The 20,474-nt window shown below is 40.2% G+C and overlaps 2 protein-coding genes across 10 annotated transcripts in view; one reads left to right on the top strand and one right to left on the bottom strand.

Annotated features, from left to right (window-relative positions):
- Positions 1-2,710: 2,710 nt before the first annotated feature.
- The window catches only part of KCNIP1 (potassium voltage-gated channel interacting protein 1), a 291,334-nt gene continuing 273,570 nt past the window's right edge, over positions 2,711-20,474 (top strand). For 2 of the 8 annotated variants that reach the window (XM_069029336.1, XM_069029329.1), the window contains exons 1-2: positions 3,067-3,433; positions 4,048-4,160. In XM_069029336.1, the coding sequence (XP_068885437.1) occupies positions 4,101-4,160 (60 nt within the window). In that variant the 5' untranslated portion in view covers positions 3,067-3,433; positions 4,048-4,100. The other 6 variants (XM_069029332.1, XM_069029333.1, XM_069029331.1 and 3 more) reach the window with 6 other exon arrangements.
- KCNMB1 (potassium calcium-activated channel subfamily M regulatory beta subunit 1) lies at positions 4,275-18,928 on the bottom strand. 2 transcript variants are annotated; one of them, XM_069029348.1, is made up of 4 exons: positions 18,782-18,928; positions 13,137-13,302; positions 11,523-11,718; positions 4,275-8,175 (listed from the first exon to the last, which is right to left on the bottom strand). In XM_069029348.1, the coding sequence occupies exons 2-4, from the start codon at positions 13,271-13,273 to the stop codon at positions 8,083-8,085; spliced, it is 426 nt and encodes a 141-aa protein (XP_068885449.1). In that variant the 5' UTR covers positions 13,274-13,302; positions 18,782-18,928; the 3' UTR covers positions 4,275-8,082. The 2 variants fall into 2 exon arrangements, with proteins under 2 accessions (XP_068885449.1, XP_068885448.1); XM_069029347.1 differs by lacking the exon at positions 4,275-8,175 and adding an exon at positions 8,205-9,553.

Raw genomic sequence — 20,474 nt, 5'->3', positions numbered from 1 at the left:
GCCTTCAATGAGTTACAGGACAGAAATCTACAACACTCCACTGAACCTGCTGCAACTTTTATGCGACCCCGTGGTTACAATGATCCCCTCCTATTGATGTACATTTTGTGTTCCTTTTTACCCGTTTTCACCTGTTATAGGTGTGCTGGGATTGGCTGGGATAGAGTTAAGTTTCTTCACAGTAGCTGGTATGGGCCGTTTTGGATTTATGCTGGAAGCCATGTTAACAAAACAGGGATTTTTCTCCTTATTGCTGAGCAGTGTTTACTCAGAGTCAAGGTCTTTTCTGCTCTTCACCCCACCAGAGAGCAGGCTGGGGGGGCACAAAGAGTTTGGAGGGGACACAGCCAGAACAGTTGACTCCAGGGATATTCCATGACATATGGCATCATGCTTAGCCTATGAAGTTGGGTGAAGAAGAAGGGGGGGGGGGGGGGGGGGTGAGTGGGGAGGTAGGTCAGGGGGGTGGGGGGGGGTGGGAACATTTGGAATGATGGGATTTTTTGCTCCAAGTCCCTGTTACGTGTGATGGAGCCCTGCTGTTTTGGGGATGGCTGAACCTGCCTGCTCATGGGAAACAGCAAATTAATTCCTTGTTTTGTTCTCAAGTGTGCCTGGCTTTTGCTTTCTCTATCAAACTGTCTTTATGTCAGCCCATGAGTTTTCTTACTTTACTCTTCTACTTGTCTCTCCTGTCCTGTTGGGGAGGCACAAGCAGCTGTGTGAGGCTGAGCTGCTGGCTGGGGTTAAACTATGACATATGGGCCAAAAGAGGCAAATGGATGTCTGAGAAGAAATCTCTGTGGAAACTAGAATGCCAGTGTGCAGAAAAGTCACGCTACGAAAAGCCAGTGTCCACAAAGGAGACAGAGGAGTCCTGCAATTTTATTCAACTAAAGGTAGAGAGTCCGCTGGGGCATATTCCCGTGGGGTCTCTCTCAAGGTTTTGGAGGGTGCAGCCTCCTTTTTTCCCAAACTGCCGGCTGCATGTTGCCCTCTTTCTTTCCCCAGTGACAGAGTCACTAGGAAGGTACAGCTTTTTCCGAACCGCCTACCTTTCCCCTTGAACATGTATCGTCATTTTCCCCCAAAAAACTGAAGTACGTGCTGTCTGGGTTCCGCAGTAGACTTGTGTGAACCTATTTCTCCTATTACCCTAACGTTCATTGTCTGAGTCAAGCTGTCAGGGTTCTGTAACAAACTTGCACGGCTTCAGGTTCGAAGAGAAATTAAGACCCAGTTCGAAGATACTCACACCCGTTTCTCCTAAAGAGCCCCGCCTACAGAGTCGTTTGCGAAGACGTTAGCACCCATTTTTCCTATCACCAGGGAGGCTTAAAGTCCTGTCTGAATATTACACAGCAGTTTTCTTTCTCCTGCTGTGTAAGACCTCTCAGTTTCCTTCCGTAGCTTTCTTTACTAATCCTCCTAGCACTCATTCTATTGACCTACGTTTCCCGACCCCCAATTATATCATAATGTATATATATAAATGCAATTAACGTGCTGCAAACTTTTGATAAACTAACTAAGAACCTGCTGACACCTTGATTTGCCTGTTGACGTTTTACTGCCTTATTACAGCATTTTTTTTTCTTTTGAAGAATAACTTTTTCAACTTTATATTGGATATCTAGGAATAAAGAACAGCCTTGGAGATTACTTCATTACGGAGTTATTTAGCACTGTGCTTTCTACAAATCACCTACATCCCCTTTCCCTCCTTGCATCCTCTCATCACTCTATTCTTTACCTTACTGGTTGTTGATTTGTGGTGTAGGGGGTAGAAATATTATTTACATATGAAGCTCGTGCACCACTTTATGTTTAGCCATATGTTTCTAACGATGTTCAGCAATGTATTTATTCTACCTCAGTTTCCCATTAGCCGCATTGGTCCGAGGATCCCCACAAATGTAATGATCTGTGAAACGGTGAAGTCATATATAATCAAGGCTCTGGGCCGTGTGGAGATGATGATGGCAGGAAGCCCAAGACGTTTGGGTATTTAAAATTTCAGCTGGGGAGGATGTGAAGGCAATAGGGCCTTTGCTGCTCTGCCTGCCCGCAGTGCCGTGACCAGGAGTGGCTTCACGACTCACCACTGGCGTCTCAAAGGCGGTATCTAAATTATGGGCTAGCTCCCTTTTGTCCTGTGGAGCATAATAAATTTAAAAAAACAGTCTTTTGAGAACTTACAGAAAAATTTACCCAAAATGTTGTGTGGAAGCACAGCCCCAAGACGGAGGCTTTAGCCACAGGAGGATGTTCGTGTGAGGCTGGCGGCAGCCCTGGAAGCCTCCCCCACATCGGCCGGCAGGGGCCAAGCGTCTTCATGAGCTCACAACTGCTTTCCCATGACGTTTTCTGGAAGTTTTCCAAAGCTGTGGACTATTCCATCAGGAAAGACCTGAAGTTGGGTGAGGCGACCGGGTCGAAGTGAGGGGGTAGCAAAACGTTCGGTACCTGACAGCTCAGCGCGGGGGGTGATAGTCCCAGTACGAACTGATGAGTGTGGCAATTTTGTCCTCAAGTCGCTTTTTCCATGCCAAAGAACATTTTTTTTAAGGTAAAATGATGCGCTGAAGAGCCTCCCTGTACAATGCTCCACGGCTCTCTGCCTGAGAAGGAGGAGGAGGTGAGCGGCGGCGTGGGAAGGGGAGGGGCGGGAGACAGTGCGGGGGTGCCCGTGTGAGGCGGGGATGAGGAGCAGGAGGGCGCTTCCAGTTGGGAGGGGCAGATAGTCGTGAGTCTCACAGCAAGGTGAGCTATCTGGCAAAGCCCTGAGTTTTGCTTCAGGAATGTAAGTTTTCCTGTGGAACAGCTTACTGCTCCCTGAGTGAAAGGTGGATCTCTGTTCCCAGAAGTGCAAAGCTGTTTGCTGCGCCTGTCCCTCACTAAAGGCGGTATTCGGTTGTTGCTGCTCTGAAGTGATGGCTGGCTCCAGGTCGCTTTGTTAGAGACAAGGCTGATTAAGTAATTTAGCGAGCAGCAGCTGGGTGTGAGCAGAAACCTGAGGTAAGCCTTGTGACCGGGGCAAGCAAATAGTGCATTTGGGGGGTTGTTTAAAAACATCTGAGACGGGGCCAGCATGAATTAAACCTGAAGATGCTCGACTCTGCCCTGCACTCAGATGGGGTTTGAGATGTCTCCGCTTTGCTGCTGGATGCATCAAGTCTTTTTATTCAGAGTATTCGCGACACGCAGCAGTATCTGATTGAACTGGAGAAGCCAGAGCTGTGGTTGTTGCTAGGGGATAACTCCCAGTACAGTACGTGGAGTGAGCACCGCAGCAGCACGACGTGAGACAGTGGACGAAAAGTGAGATGTGGGGTTGCACGGAGGGGTGAGCCCGAGCACCGCTGACTCCGGAAGGCCGGTTTGCACATCCCTGTGTGCTGAGCGAATCATTATCGGAGCAGCGTCTAAGCTGGTAGATTTAAAATATTTTTTTAAAAGATTTTTTTTTTTCCCTGGGTGCAGCTTTGCTATCCTACTTCTAGCAGGTTTTGCGAAGGAGCGCTATGCAGCCTTCTACATGTGACCGTGTGACTACGGTGTCGGTAGAATAAAAAAAATGTTATTTTCTGGTTTTCTCGGCCTGACGAGAGCAAAATTGACAATTTTACTGAAATCAGCTGGAAAAGGACACCAAGAAAAGGGTCTTTAAACAGCAGTTTCTTTTATTTGCAGCAGCCGGTGACTCCATCTCTTGCTGCATTCCCAGTGCCCAGCGTGGCAGCCCGCACAGCCTGGGGAGGGAAACCCTTCCTCCTCGCCTGTCTGGCTGAAGTGTTGCTGTGCTTAGCAGCTTCTATCAGGGCATCGCGGCAGGTGTGTGCAGTCCCGGCCGAGAGGCTGACAGGGAGAGCTGTACCTTTAACTAAAAAGGGATGTGCATTGTTCCACTGCAATCCTTCCTAGTAGCTTCAGTGCAGAGCCTGGGGCTCGGTGCACGAGAGCAGAGTTCTGCACTGCACAACCAGTCGTATCAACTTTGTAAAGGACTCGCCTTTTAATTTTTTTGTTATTCCTGAACTTTGTAAGAGAGAAGAGTCTATCCGTCTGAACCATGAGTGGCTGTTCAAAGAGATGCAAGCATGGGATTGTCAAATTTGCCCAGACTATTTTTAAACTCATCTCGGGTACACTCAGCAAAGGTAAGGGAAAACATTTTAGCTCATACCGTTCTTCTGTTCTGTTAGGTTTTGCGGGGAGTTTCGTAGGCTTGAAGGAGTTTTCTGATGGGGTTTATTATCTGTCTCTTCAGAGGTGTTCTGATGTAATTCTGGGAATTGGCTGCTCTGAAAGAAGTTGCTGTGTGGAGTGAAGATTGGAGTTGTGCTGGAAAGCCTTATGTAATTTTTTCTGCCTTGTGTAGTTTGTAACTTGTATTTATCAATCTGCCCTGACCGGCAACTGTAGTGATCTATTTCAATGCGTTCAGAGATGTGTTGATGAAAACAATTGATATGCAGCCTAAAACATTTGAAGACTTTCTAACTGTCAGTAGCAGGTATTTCTCTGTGTCATTTTACGCTTTACTGTCTCTGTTAATTTGAAGCATGTGTGTACCTTGCTTCAAAATCTAGGTCATTACTTACTGCATACATTTGAAATACCTTTTGCATATCTAAGTTTTGCTTGTCACTTGCACCCTTCCCTTTCCCAATGTGCAAATGAAAGAGTACCAAACTTATTTATGCTGCCATCTTTACTAAAATCAGGTAACAAACACAATAAACTCTCTCTTCTTCTTCGTAGTCTAGTAGTTCCTCTGTTGGTGCACTCAGGTAAGTTATGTTATTTTTGTTGGCCATTCCTTTCATCATACTTCTCAGCACACCTCTGGCCGCTATTTATGTGAGTACTGGTGATCTCTGTGGGGAGTCCTGACAGCAGTAAATAATACTATACTTGAATGCTGCTCGCCTGTTGAAATGTGGTCAGCTCTTAGGTGAGGGTCAGACTTCTCCAAGTTTTGTGCGTTTAGTTGGGGGGGGGGTGGTTTTGGGAATTGATAACAGAGTTCAAGCTAAATTATTAGCAGAGATATTTGTAAGGCTGAAGAGTCTCTGTTATGATGCAGTTTTTTAGAAATACGAGTCGAGCTCTTTTTAATGTGGTCGTAGAAAAGGAGCAAAACCAGAAACACGTACTTTTCATATAAGCTTAGAATTCTTGGAGGTGTGTGGCTGTGTTGGCATATGCAGCGCATGCATATGCTCTAGTAGGAATTTTAATGTTTAAGTTGTTTCTTAGGATAAACTAAAGCAGGCTTAGGTAACTTTTAAAATAGCAAATGTAAAAGTGCCAAAAATTCTTAAGAGCAGCTTACTTTTTCAGAAACTGGGAAAATTTATTCAGTCTGTCTCTCTAGAAAAGAAATTTAGTTCTTGGACAGCTTTCTCATATTAACCTTACTGGCTTGCAAAAGAAACCTGCACCAGAAAAATGTCTCTTTCACATTAAGAATACTGGACAGGTTGGTTGCTTTAAAAATCAAGGTTGGTTTAAAATTACATCTGTGTCTACTTAATTCTTCTTCCACTTTCCTCCATATCATCATATCCTGCCAAACACCAGCAGAGGAAGGAATAAAAAATGGTAAAAGTCTGTCATAAAAAAGCTAACAGATGTTGGTTATAATTCATTATTAATGCCAAGATGTCTCTCTTACTATTACAAACAAGTGAGAAAAACAAATTACTTGTCATGTACACAAGAAGTAGTGGTGCTGTCTGCAAGATCTTGTCTTCTACACCATATCAGTACGGTGAATTTGGTATATTTTATTTGTGCTTTTTTTCATGAGATAATGGCGTACAGGGTGTATATTATTATAGTCACAAGTGACTGATGGTAAATTTGGTGCTATTTGTTTCAGCTCCACTGAAGCCAAGAGGAAACTTGTGTTCTGGTCACGTTTCCCCACATGTTCATCTAGAGCAGTTCATTTAATGGGGTGCTTTCAAGAAGCCCTTGTGTTTCTTAACATAATTGATACAATAATAAAATGAGACTGCCAGAGTGGCCTTTGCTTTGGCAATGGGATAGATGAAAATTTGAGTCTGACAACAGAATAACACTGTATGAAGAGCTAGAAATTAAAGTATAAAATGTCCAAGACCTGTTTCCCCTGCCGCCTTCTGAAATGTGCCAGCATTGCACTATCGTAGTCATTGCAGCCAATGCAATGGTGTTGTACAGTTTTACCCATCTCTTTCCCATGCCAGTGTCTCACTTCAAGCTGTTTGGATGAGATAAGAGTGTCTTCCTAGGTTTCAAAGAATTTAAAACTCTAGTAAACTTCCTTTTTTTCCCATTCAGCTTGTGTTTTGAACTGAGGGAACCCGATCCAGGAAGGAATAAACCATATGAATTAGTTTGTTGCACAGACATCAAAGATCTGCTATAGTTAGAATAAATGAAAATCATAGCTAGAAAGAAAGTGATTAGAAAAAATATTGCTCAGAATTGCTGAATTTTAAAAAAAGTGTCGATGTTTGTATGTTCATCCCAGACCTTATTGTTTAGTATTTCTTTTAGTAAAACTTCTGCATGTAAAGCCAAGAAGTAGAAACTGCTGTATATCACTATTTTTGGTTTTTTTTAACTTATACCATATACATGCTTTTGCATATTCAAGTATTATCACCTGTGTTTTTCATCCCACTCCTGCCTCATTTCTTTCATACGATTTAATACGAGATTTTATTTTTACTCTAAATACCTTTTACAAGGAAAATCCTTTACTAGGCACAAGTTTCACTCTCTTCTTAGGCTTGTGCTCTTCTGTCGGTTATTGCAGTTGGAGATACTCCACAGTTCAATTGACATGTAATCCTTAGCTGCGCTCCATGGCTTTCCACTTGTTTTATTATTAGCATTTTTTATTTACAATAGTAAAATGAAACTGATTGCAGCTATGAAGTCCTTCCTTTTGCACCAAGGTGTAAGGAGACTGCAGCCTCTCCCTGCAGTGGGCAGTAAGGGAAGAGGCACACCTGATACCACTGTGCAGCCTCCAGCCTGGGTGGTATGTCCAGATTTACATCTACAGCAAGTCTATGAGGCTGTAAGCCAAGAATTTCATAGCTGGTACTTCTGCAAGCTGGACTAGCAAATTTTTCCAGCTTCCTTCTTAGTATGTTCTTATTTGGAAAGTCTTAGTACCACAGCAGATGTCTTTGTGTCTGTGTGAGAGAAGGCCTCTTCCACTAAGAGCTTTGCATAGTGAGATGTATATGTTGAAAAATGCATGCCTGGAGAAGCATGCCCTGTTTTGCTACCAATACAGTGCATTAGCTTCCACAAGTATTCCAGCCTGTTAGCTTACTTTTTAAGCTGTTACCACACTCCTGCCTCAGCTTTTTATGAACTAACAAAACAGGATCTCTTCCCCTTCCCATCCCGTTTGGTCGCCCAAACCATCTGTCCCTGTGCCAGCTGAACTTTTACTTTCCTCCTTGTGGACATAGTTCTCCTATATCAACTTTTGGGGGTTAGCTTTTTTTTTTTTTTTCAGTTTTAACAGCCACTTCCTTTGATTTGCTGATCATACTGAAAAGCAAACTCTGACACTGTTGTGTTAGTAATGTTGGAGAATACACGTACTGGGTTAGTATTTCAGTCTTCCTTACAATAAACAATACAGAATTCTACAACATTAATGAGAATAATTAAACTGTAATGTAATTAATTTAGATTTGGATCTAAGCCCTGAAACTTCCCTGTGAATGATAGCTCCTAGTGGTTCATCAACTGTGTGGTGAAAAATCTTGTACCAGTTGTGTCCCAGATGTCAGTCAAATCCAGTATGCAGGAAGCATCTGGTGTTCCACCTGTGTCCAGTTGCAACTTGAAATTTGGCTGAGAGAAACAGTTACATTCAGAGAACAGAGACTCTCTCTCTACATGCATCTGAGCATTCCTAGAAGTCTTGGCTCTGGAAACAAACATATCTCTTTTGTGAAATATCTTGGTGTTAGGCATGTAAACTTCTGTGGTTACTTTGGCTTGCTGTATTTATTAAGATATCACAGATGTATTTTACTTGCTGTGGTTTAAGAATGGTATTCCTCAATTTAGTGTTCCTATTGAAACATTCCAAACCACGTGTTGCTTGCTCGCTCCCCTCTCTTCTTTCCCACTCTGATGGCCTAGAGAGGAGAACTGGAGGCACAAAAGGCAAAGATCATGGGTTGAGATAAGAACAATTTACTGGAAACAGCAATGAAAAGACAACGAACGGTAACAGCAACAATATTAATAAAAGAGTGTACAAGAAACGATTTGCACCCGAGTTCTCACCCCCGAAGATACCTGACCATTCCCTCTGCCGTGCTACCCGAGCTGGCAGGCAGCCCTTCCCCCTTTCCCAGAAAATGAGGTGAGGTGCTACAGAATAACCTCTGGGTCCTGGCCGTGCCCCCCTCCTGGCTACTGCAGAAATTAACCCTGCCCTGACCAGAACCAAGACACTATTTCATAATAACATTCTTTATATCACAACTTCCTTTTTGTATCAGTTTTATAACCTATGGAAATGGCAGCCAGGTAGCCCTCCTTGAGTGGCACACTTGTCTCAAAAAAGGCAAGGCTAAGATTTGACTTAAATAGAAAAACATACTTTTAGTATAAGCTTCTTTACCATACCCTGTATTTTATGCATGTATTTCTTTATATACAATTGGTGTCAGATTATTAGAGTGCAAATTTTGTAAAGTCTGTGTATGTGTATTTTCGTTTTGAGGGGCTTTCTCCCTTCTCTTTCCCAAAAGGAGAGAGATCCATGATTAAAAAAAAAAAAAAATATCTTTTTTGCACCATAACAAAGCTCCTTTTCTCAACAGGCAAGAAGAGTATGCCATGAGTGCATACTGTATTGGTGTATAAGGGTGTAAAGGGTGTGTCTGCCAGTGATGATGTATATGGATCTGGCACCAACCAGACAGAAAATTAGTACCCCATCTCAAGTGCGGAAGAAGAGTTTAGTAGTAAGTGTGAATTGTAGCTTTGTAAAGCAGCTGTACCTCCTAAGGCCCAAGGAAACAATAGATAGTAACTAAGTCTGTGTGCTTGTGAGGTGTTTTCAGAAATTCCTAGGAATCAGTTTTATATTTTAACCTTGTTTAATGGATTGCCGTCCACAGCAGTTGCTATTCAATTTTTTGGAATGCCTGCCCTTGAATATGGTATATTGAGTCACAAAATGCCAATAAGACAGGCAGAACAAATGCAACTTAACATCTCACAACTATCTATTCTAGATATTTATTTTTTACTGCCAAGCAGAAAGAACAGAAACATACTGACTAATTTTTACCAGAACAATAATCAGACATCCACCAGTAAACATGAGTGTAGGCCAGAGGAAAGCAAAGAGAAGGCCTTTTGAGGGATAAAGTCTGCTTAAAATGACATTGGTCTGTGTTCCTCCTGGGTCATAGTAACAAGGGAAAGTCTGGTATTTTTTGAAATTGCTTGCAATTGTTTCTATCCGTGCATTAACTTCTTTAGAGTTCTCCAACTTGTCTGGGACGTATGAGCACTGAAATAAGAAATCAAGGTGATTCATTATAACAAATACTCTAAGACAAAGTTTGTAGTTAAGTCAGATTGAGTGAAAAAATCACATTCCTGCTGACAAACTCTTCTGCGGTTTGGCATCCCTGGAGATTGTCTTGTTTTCATTATGTTCATTAGCCATGCATGCTTCCCTCATGCCATGTCATGTTTCCATCAGTATGTCTATGCCCCCAGTCTCCAGATTTACAGACTGGAGTTATGTTGTTGGAAACCAATAACATACATGCTCAAAAAACCCCTGCAGTCTTTGAGACTGTCACTTCTTTATTACACTGCCAAGCTTCAGTTCCTAACAGAGCTTCTAGGCACTGCCACAGCAGGAAAGTGTTAGTAGTGCAGAAATTCACACCGCCTTGCCAGTGTGCAGGAGAATTAAGTTGTTTTACTGCACACCTCTGATTGTAACTAGTAGAAAAATACAGCAAGCATGGCTGTTGGAGGCTTCCTACTTATCCTTGTAAATTAGAACTATTTTGACCTGTAGTAATAATGCAGAGTTATTTAGTCCTCAGTGGAAATAGTCTTTGAAGCAATATTTTTTGTTTGTTTGTTTTTCATAACCTTTTTTTTTCTGCAGTATTATTTTGGGTACATAATAATGCTTGAATGTACTAAACTGGAACCTGGCCAAAGCAAAAGCAGGGATGGTTCCTGACTCAAAAATTTTACTTGCATTAATGCAAGTAGGTAGGACATCAACAAAGTGCCTCCCCTTGTAATGAACAAGAATCTTGTTTCCTTCTATTGTCGGTAATTTCTGCTTTGCTCCTTCATTGCATGTAGCTTTCCCTGAGACAGTCACTATAAAGATAGGCATTAGCTAGAAGAATTCTCTTCAGCTGAAGTGTTTTATGCTATTAGGTTTGCACCGTGTTAAGCTCTAATCTATATAAATTCTTTGCACTTGTAAACTGAGCACGTTTGTTCTGGATTCTGAAAGCACTTCAATCTTGGGCATCCAAGATCTGAATTTTCATGTAAGAGAGTTGTTGAGGTGCAATAACACCTCTGAAATACTCGTGGGTTTGGAACTGGACTGAACTTGACCTTCCTTGGGATAGGGTACCTGAAGAACCACTTTTTGTTCTGGGGGAGCAAGCCTGAAAATACTGAGCACTCTGCTGATTACCAAGCAGAAACACTGGTGGGAATAAAGGGATAAGACCTTTTGTTTTCCCCTTCCCTAATTTTTCACAGACCTCTAATGCCAAATTAATATTACGCACTCACATTTCTGTTCCAACTGTGGGCGCACTCATCCTCTGGGGAAGAGATCCTTAAAATGATTAACCAAAGGACCCCTACCACAATACTCAGCATCTCTGTCTTACGCAGGTGCTTATGACAGTGCCACTGGCCTCTCCATGAATCTGGGAAACTGCTGCAGACTAAAACAAAGACAAATGGGTTTTCTGTGTGATAATTGTCCAAAATCACTGATTTGTTTCTTCTGTCTAAACTGTGCATCGTGTTGCCATTTTCTCCTTCTTCATTCCCTGTTTCATAATATACACCTAAAATGCAAGTAAAATTGGGATTTGTGCTCTTACTTTGGATGGTTTTAAACTTGATGTCTCTTATGTGCTAATTCAACAAGGAACTGAGCAGGCCACATCTTATAAACCATTTGCTACAATGGGTCTTCAACTGGGAGGCCTACATATTTGAAAATGTTCAGAAGTGTATATTCATGTTGGTGTAATTCCTTAAAAAGTATTAACTTAATATTTAATGTAATGTTTAAAATAAAATCCAAAACTGTAATTTCTGGAATGTTTTAAAATTGCCTTGGTCTAAGCCCAGACGTTGATACGTAAAAGATGAGTAACTCCTGCTGTTACTGTGCTGCTTGGTTTAAAAACCATAAGCTCTTCTCCTCAAAAGCGTTCGATAGTAGCAGAGAATGAGCTTGCAATCTGTGTTGCACGTACCTTAGGATTTCTTTCCAGTGTATCTTCAGTGTGGTAGAGCATAACCTCCTGTCCTGAGGCTGTCAGATTAACCCACACCTGTAGACATGGATAAGGAAAGATTTCCTCATCCTCTGAGCCTTCGATGTTGGGGCAGAAAACTTTGTCCTTGATGTTGGCTTTGAGTACTTTGCACACAGTTTCTGTTGTCCAAACACTACAAAAACAAAACAAAAGTTATTTCTTTGAAGCTCATCCGAAGCATCTGTTGCAAGTTGCACATGAAAATACATCTGTGTGTGGTGGCTTGGCTGGAGTTCATAGATGCTCCATCCTGCTGTGATGAACTGTGCCCACCCTGAACCTGTGACTACACCTGGAGAAGGGCTGCCGTAGCGAGTAAGTTCAAGAAAGCATTTTTGTTGCTGTTGCTGTTGTTTTTTATGCATTCTGAGGTTTTCAGTTAGATTCTGATCTCCCCATCTGTAACCGGTTTCATTTTATTCAAGAGAGCAAAATTGCTATGGATTTTAAAGTTTGGTAGTAAATACTTGGAATGCAGTACACTTCATGTCTCAGAAATATTTTGACTGATTTCATTCAATAAGCCTCAGAACTCAGATCAGTACCCATGTTTTTTCCTGCTTCTCTTTTTCTTTATTGCATGGGCCTCTTGCCTAAATAAGTAGCAGGATTTTTTGTGGAAAAAGTTAATTTTAGCTTTTGCTTATCCATTTTTCTCAAGAGTTACTTTTCTAATATTGATAACACAGTAAACTTTTGCTCACAGTATTACACTTTGGTGGCAAAAAAAGTCAAGAAACAGTCTCACTCCAATTCTTATGAAACTAATCTTGTTACATATCTTTTATAATGTGATCTGGAGGCAGGAAAAAATGAAATATATGTGAATTACTCTGTTTTAAAGAGAATGGTTTTCAAATAGTTTTGAGATTAAAGGTGCTCTAGTAAGAAGAATGAGGTGGATGTCCTTGCTTTCTCTGTCATAATCTTGAAATATGAAAAAGTGAGCTGCACTCTTTGTCTTGTTACTTTGATATTTTGCAAATTGATTTTGTGTGTGTAGGCAGAACTTGCAAAATTAAATTAAAGTGTGGGTATTAGTAACTCCTTCAGCATTCATTATGTTCTGCAAACTGGATTGTTGAAGGTGGTAGTTTCTTATGATGGTTAATTTGGAAGTAAGATACAGATTCTTGAGTGAACAATTTTACCATGACTTCCGCTGCTCAAGTTTCATTAAACACAACACTCTTCTGCACCTGAAAACGCTTTTTTGAACTGTTCTTATTTATGCAAGTCTTGGCTTTTCACTGTCAAGATTTGACAAGTGTGGTTGGCTTTTTGACTTGACAGTAAATGTTTCGATTCAATCTGGTTTGTTTAGCTCTGAGGAGAATAATTTCCTCTTTTTTGTGTTCACTTGTAAGTGCCTGATGAATTCTTGGCACACTTTTTTTTTTCTCTTCTGTCTTAAATCCTTATGAGCTCTTTGAGAGCACTTTGTTTATTGTACAATGTACTTATGTATGATTTATCACTGTTTTAATTATTATATATGATGCTAGCAGGAAAAAGAATAGCTTCGTTTCATAAACAAATGGCTCTTATTACCTCTTAGTGTAAAATGGCACAATGGTGATCCCAATAAAAAAGTACATCATCATGGAGCACGCAACCATTCCCAGTCCCAGGCAGAGGGCTCTTGTCTCGCCTCGCTTTTGTGCAGTCACCAACTTCTTTCCCAGCATGATTCAGAGTTGTGAAACTTGAACAACCTCTTTTTGGTGTAAAATAAAATACAGAAAAGAGAGGTAAAACATGACAGTTATTGTAGTTGTGTAACAAGTTTCTGAAATATAATATAATCAATGGAGGAACAGACCCATTTTTGCAAAAAGTAGAACTAAAAAACCGAACCAAACTTGCCATGTTTTTTGTTATCATTAGACTTCTCTGTTACTTTTTAAATTTATCGTGTAGTACTTTAAGAAGCATGTGTGCGTGTAAGGCTGCGTGAAGGGAAAACCTTCCCAGAGCAAAATCCTTTTTGCATCATGCCTTTTCTGTTGGAGTAGTTTGAAATGGGGTTGCCTTATTTCAAAAGAACTGAAATAGCTAAAATTTTAGCATTTGAGATTTCTGCCTTCTGCATGTTTGCTTGGCCTTGTCCATTCAGAGGTGCTCCAAACCTGATGTCCGAGGAGTGTTGGTGTAACACTGAGGAGCTATCTCTTGGGCAGAACTGTCTGAACCTGAGCTCAGAACTGACTGGCATTAGCCCCTCCACTCTCTTGACAAAGAGCATTTTAAATGATCCGCCATAAATCATCCATGATGTTTTGTTGAAGAGAATCTGAAAATTATTGCCAGGAGTCCATATGCCATTAAATCATTATGAGTGACGTAACGGTTTCTATAGAAATAGTCCAGAACTTTCACTGCAAGTTCAACTCATCACCAGTATCTGCTGCACTGACAGCCGTGATTGCAGGTTTGTGGGGTTTTGGTTTTTTATGAAAACATGGCATAAGCTATTGTTATGGCAAATGACAAGACTGGCGAGATTTGTGTGGGCTTTTTGGGGATAAGAGAGGAGAGCAGAGCAGGAGAAAAGGAAAATGTTACATTCATGCAGAATCAGTTTTCAGTTCTGTTCTCCTGCACGAAGCAATGGTGCACAGCTTTAGGCAGTGCATTTTCAGGATTTTAGTTTCGGGTGCGTGCAACTATTTAGTGTTTATCCTTACTGGCTGGCCTTCAGGATGGCATGGTTCCTGCCTAAATGCACCTGTGTTCAGACTTAAATTTATATACAGTGTAAGACAAGCACAAACCAAAGCTGGCAAATAGGCTCTTCAGGTTATCTGTGAGCAGATGGTCTCTGGCAAAGCCATGGTGTGACTGCAAGTAGGGGACCATGCTGAATTTGGTGAAAGATGAGATAGCCCTCGAAGCTATGAGCATCGACTTTTAAAGGAACAAATGGAAATGTATTCTAAATGTTCCTTCCTTTCCTGCTACTTCTGGTTTTCACTGGTAAAAGCGCCTCACTTTGACTGTTTAATGGTCAAAGAAAAAGGTATTTGAAAATTAACACGCTGATGTTTTTAGACTGCTGTAACACTCGAGTGTTAGTTCTAGTAGCAATAAAAATATAGATGTCTGTAGACAGTAAAACAGCTTTGGTCATTTAGCATAACTTGGGGTTAGTTGCAGATTTCAAGTATATATTTTGAAGTTGGTAGTACATTATATCATCAAAGGGTAAGGCTGTTTTTAGCTGTCCCTAGAAAATAAAAGAGTTATTTTTAGAATACTGAATTTTGTCCACTTCCGTATTTAATTTCACTTTAAATAAAACATCCACATCCACTGTGAATTTTGCATACAGCATTTTGAGAGAAATTGTTTTTCTGATGATCACGTATAATTCACTGGCATTGTTAGAAGCATCTCAATTTGAAAATTGCCATAGATTAACTTTCCCTGTTTACTGCCATTTGAGTTTAATACAGAATGTGATCTAATGCCCTTAGTTAAGGCAGTGTTGTGTTTTGCTTGGTCAGTGGGGCTATAGGTAGACCATGTGGTATCAAATGCTCCCAGCACAATTGTGCTGCACCGGCATACTCACGTATAACTATGTGGAGAGGAGTGTGCAACAGGGAAACTTGCACGGTGTCCGTGACTGTTCCTTGGAACCTTCTGTCGTTTCTTTTAGTTTGGAAAATGGGAAATAACCCTTTAAAAACCTAAAGAATTCTAAAATAGTTAGAATATTGGAACACTGTGCAACACACTACCTTAATACCAATGGTTATTAAGCTGGCTCTCCTTTACCTATTGTGCTGCTTGGTCAGAGGGGAAAGTGGAATAAAGGAACATTATCGGCCCTGGAGCACAGGCGCTGTGAGACCATATGGTACTGGAGTAGCAGGTCCTTATAGCACAATGGGGAGATAATGACAGATGACTGAAAACCTGTGTTATTAGCAAGAAATTCTTATGTACAGTAACAATGATTAATCTTTCATTTTCTATGAGAAATTGAAAAAATGAAAGACTGGTACTGCCATTGTGTCTTGTGGAAAACTTCTAGTGGCCTAGAGCTGTTAACATATTGAATTTTGATGAACCATAATATTTACAGAGCTGTCCCATTTACACTGAGAACCAGTGGGGTAATCAACAAGAACTGTGGGACGAAGAATTAACGAGAAATCTAATTGCTCCAAAAGTCTGCTTCAATGCCAGCCACACATGCAGCAGAAGTACCACAAAACTCATCCTTCAAATAATCTAAAACTAGCAGACCATCTCCTTAAGACACAAAAGGAACCTGTATGTGTAAATTGGAAATTTTTCTCAAGTGTCCCCAAGGTTAAATGCAGTGTTGTTCCTCATCCTGACACCAGACAGACTGCCTGACCCTGGTTCTTTGCAAGAGCTGCTAAGTGATGCTGTTTGTCTTTGCTCCCCCAGTTTAGACAACTGCTCCACCCCAAAGAGAATAAGGACATATAAATTATGCAGAGAATGTTAACAAGAAAGGTTCATCTAAAAATATCACCCTGAATGCTTCTATAGACATAAAAAATAACCAGCTATGTCTTCAGGCAGAGTAAAACAGGGGTGCTTACATAATTGTTGTGTTGCCGTAGCAAATCAGCTGTAAATGTGGTCCCTAAAACTGAAGTACACATTTTCTGGTGCATTTTTTTCTGCTTACAAATGTAGAAGACCAGAAAAATCTGTAACACTATTTCATGCATGTGCAGAAGAATTTAAGAGGAAACACAGGACTGCAAAGGAAACCCATGAGCATTTTTTTTTTCTTTCTAACATAAACGTTCCTATGTACTTCTGCTGAAAATCCTTAATTTTCTGGCTCTCAAGACAAAGCGAAGTTGCATACATATAGAAAAACACATTTACTTGGAATTTCTTCATTGTTTTAAAGGTTAATTTTTTCAGATTAAAAGAATCTTCTGTCTCCTTGCTCTATGTATATTAGAAGGAGTGTTGAAATAGCTGATTTAGTGCTTCCCTTGACAAAACGGTTAAATCTTTTAAAATTAAGCACTGCAGAAGACTTGATTGGCTCAGGAAGTCTGAGCAAAATTGAATTGGGAGATGTTGAAGGTTACAAAGCCAGTCTTAGTCCAGCCTTCAAGAGAAAATTTAAATGTATTTTTGTACTGCATATTTTATGTGGTGGTTCTGTACTTATTAGGAATATATAAGCTGCAAATGTTTTCATAATGTTCCCTCTGCCTAATCTTCTTCAATTCAGTTAAATTATACAGTACATTAGCTGTGCAATTTCAGTGTAAAATAATTGCATTCATAGCTGCTAGTGTTAATCTTAGGAATGCCATCCACTCAGGTTTGGAATAGTCCCCTGTTTTGATCAGAGAGCTATTTGATACTTGGCGGGAAGTCTTTACCTCCTCCTACTCTCCCATCTTTTGAGGAGTTTCCAGTGGTGCGACCTCTGTGAGTTCAGATGGGACCTCTCCCTTCAGACTGCTCTTAATTTGGGTAAGGTATGACTAGCACTGATGAATTTATCTTGCTTGCAGAAGAAGGGCTGCTAAATTCCTCTCTTGAGTTTAAGTTTGGAATAAATATTAACAGTGAGGTAGTGTTGTGGTTTTTTGGTTTGCTTTTTCTTTGAGCTGATTTATCCCACACTATATGGTGAATCTCCACTGAACATTTATGTATTGCTTTCAGACGAACATTATGATCTAATACAGCATCATACCAAGATGAGTGGTGGAAGTCATCCACATCTCTAAAGTGATGAGGACTTTTTAAACAGCCCTATCTGTGCCCTTTGGTCTCTACCGCTTCTACATGCAAAATAGCCATTTGTTTTCTCCTGTGAAATGCAAACTTAAGTCACCTTGTTTTATTCTCAAAACACCTTGTATAAACAAAATTTAAATTACCAGCTTTGCTGGATTTGTAAGAGGAGTATAGTATTTGGTGACAGTTTATTGGCCAAATGCTTTTTGTGAGAAGCAGTAGGCAAAAGTTTTAGATTTATAAATATGAGTTCTGTACTGGTTACGTTACTGGAACAGAGCTCATATTTACATACTACTGTCTCTGGGTAGAGTTAGCTGGATCATTTGCACTTGCTTAACTGTGTTTCCATGGGTTTTTCAACCCATGGAAAGGATTCTTCCTTTCTGTTTCAATCCTACGCTCATCATTTTCTCATCTGCTGCCCCTCCACTTACAACAGACTGTAGTCAAAACTACATTTGTGTTAGCACTTTCTTTCCCTTTCCCCACCCTCCATTTCATCCTCTAGCAGTTACAGGCATTTCTTGCTGGTACTGGGGGAGTACTGCAGCCGGGGAGCACCAGTTTCTTTCATTACTTAATAAGCTTTCTGTGCATCTGGGACCACAAATTCTGTATGTTACAGAATAAGATGATGCTGAGCCCCAATGGAAAAGTGCACATAAAAGCTTCTCATGTAGTTGTCTTGGAAACCCAAAACAGCAGTATTTTGACTGTGTAACATGATACAACTATGTTTATTTTATGAAATGTGCTGTAGCGTTTTGCTTTATTACTGAACTGTTTACCTGATGTGCCACTAGAGTGAAATAAAGATGTTAGGTTGTTGGTTTTTTTGTTGTTTAAAAGCATATGCAGTTGTTTAAGACTAATTCTGTTAGCTTTTAAACATGGTGGTTTTTAAAAAAAGAAAACATGGGGGAAAAAAAGAAGTTACTTGATCGGTTCAGCTGTTCTGAAATCTTTCTGTAGTACTTTATCCTTTGATTCTATGCTATAGAGGGCTGCACAGAAGGAATCAGTTTAAGGACAGATTTCTGGGGAGCCTTAAAGAGTTCTCGTGCCTGGGTCCTCTCTAACTTAGGGGTAGGTAAGCACAACCTCTAAAATAATGCTGAACACCCAAAGCCATGAAACTTCTAAGAGTAAAGGCGTATTCACCATTAAAATGAATGAGAACGATGGTCTTATATGAGCTCCAGACTCTTGATTTGTGAAAATATTATTCCTACCTTTGCTAACAGTTTTGAAGAATGATCAGATTGCATCCAGTTACAAAAGAGAGAACAACTCAGTCTGCATGCTACAGAAAAGTTATCTGCACTGTCCTCCATAGTGCTGCAGATACAGAAAGCCTTTTGCTTCCCAAAACACTGTACTTTTAAAAACACAAAGCTATCACATGCTCCCAAGGAAAAACAGTTTTTGAGAAATATACTCACAGTTTTTGATGAAATGCTGCTTTCTCTGATGAAAAAAAAATCTTTTACGTGACAGACTTGGGATAGTAGTGGAGCTCAGAGCTGAAAGAGATTTTTATAATTTTTTTTTCCTGTACTTCTCTGGGTTTGCTTTGCTGGGGCTGAGCTTGTAACTTAGTTCCCCTTTTACAAAGCATTTGTAACCATAAATGGTAAGGTATGAAAGAGCAGTGTCCTTCTGGAAATTAATTGCTGGAAACCAGGAAGCCACAATACTAAGACTGAGCTTTCTCATACGCTTGAGCCCCTTTACGACACATTCCAGTGGATTTGTGTTAAACTATGACCCTATTCCATTTGTACAACATTTTTAGTTTAGAAATTTGGGTGAGATTTAAGGAATTGAACTGTATTGATGACCAGTGGTATTGATTCTTAATTCTTAATAACCTGAGCCATTACCAGCTGTGTGGGAATGCTTTATTGCCACTGCTTTCAGTGAGTTTGGATGCAACAGGTGCTAAAATTCTGACTGTACATCAGAGCCCTATAGATAAGAACATCCATCATGCCATAGGTACATTGGTGTCCAGCATGTTCCTCTAGCCAAAAAGCCAAGCCTGTTTCTGGGACATATAAACAGATAAATCCTAGCACACAGCTTCAGAAAAGAGCTAAAATAATGGTTTTATTCCTTTTTTTTTTTTTTTTTTTTTTTTTAGAGAGAGAAAACCTCTATTATCGGGATACTAAAGGAATTTAAATGGGTTCATCCAGTACAATCATTAGGAGAGAACTGTAAACAAGGGTAGGATATTTGCTCCTCCCTCCCCGCTTTAGGTATCTCAGAGTTAGCTGTTTCAGTTTCAGCTGTTCTTCTAAACTTGCTTTTGGTAAAAGATTTGAAGTTGACATACTCAGAATGTTCATACTGTCTGAAGATAACTGATTAATTTCCTTCAGTAGGACCCTTTTGTATTTTTGCAGATCCAGAAGAGAGCATCCTGGATTTAGGTAACTGTCTGGTACATTTACAGCTAAGTAAGAGGAAGTCTGCTACTGTAATCTAGATTGGAAAGACTTATGATCACAGTAATTTTATAATATTTGAGAAGTGATGTAGAGAAATTTAAAAAATGACATTTGAAGTTTGGAGAAAAGAGCCTTATGAACAAAAGTTGTTTCTGGATAAAACAGGATCTGGTTGAGTGGAGTTTTTATCATTTTTGATGCTTAGTAATCAAGACTAGGCATTTCAAAGAGGCAGGCTCTGCTGGCTCAAGGAATAGTCAGGCTTTTAATGAGGAATTCATTGTAAGTGATTTTTGGATTCTCTGATTCAGGATTCAAGGTAGAATACAAGGTAAGTTGTGCTAAATGAAATTAATGAATCTTCAGATTGAAGATTTGTCTTCTGTCTCCTCTCCCTGCCACTTGGCCTAAATCCCAATGGCTAATACTCAGACATCAATTTCTAACTGCCACACTAAAGAGTTCTGCTGAAAAACTAACACAAAGCTTGTGGATTCCAGAGCCAAAATATAGATTAAATATTTTGAAGTTTCCACAGTGTACTGAAGAAGATTGTAGATAGTAGATAGTAGAGTGCTTTGGCTCAGTTTGAGGTGTGCTGGTGGTTTATTTGAATAGACAGAAGCTATGCTCCAAGTCTGGTGCTATGTATTTCCTTTTGCTTGTATTGTTTCCTCTCACA

Source organism: Aphelocoma coerulescens, chromosome 13 (assembly GCF_041296385.1).
Source record: "Aphelocoma coerulescens isolate FSJ_1873_10779 chromosome 13, UR_Acoe_1.0, whole genome shotgun sequence".
In the NCBI taxonomy this organism is placed as follows: Eukaryota; Metazoa; Chordata; class Aves; order Passeriformes; family Corvidae; genus Aphelocoma; species Aphelocoma coerulescens.
The sequence above is the reverse complement of the archived record's forward strand: the minus strand, read 5'-3'. Positions and strand labels throughout refer to the sequence as shown.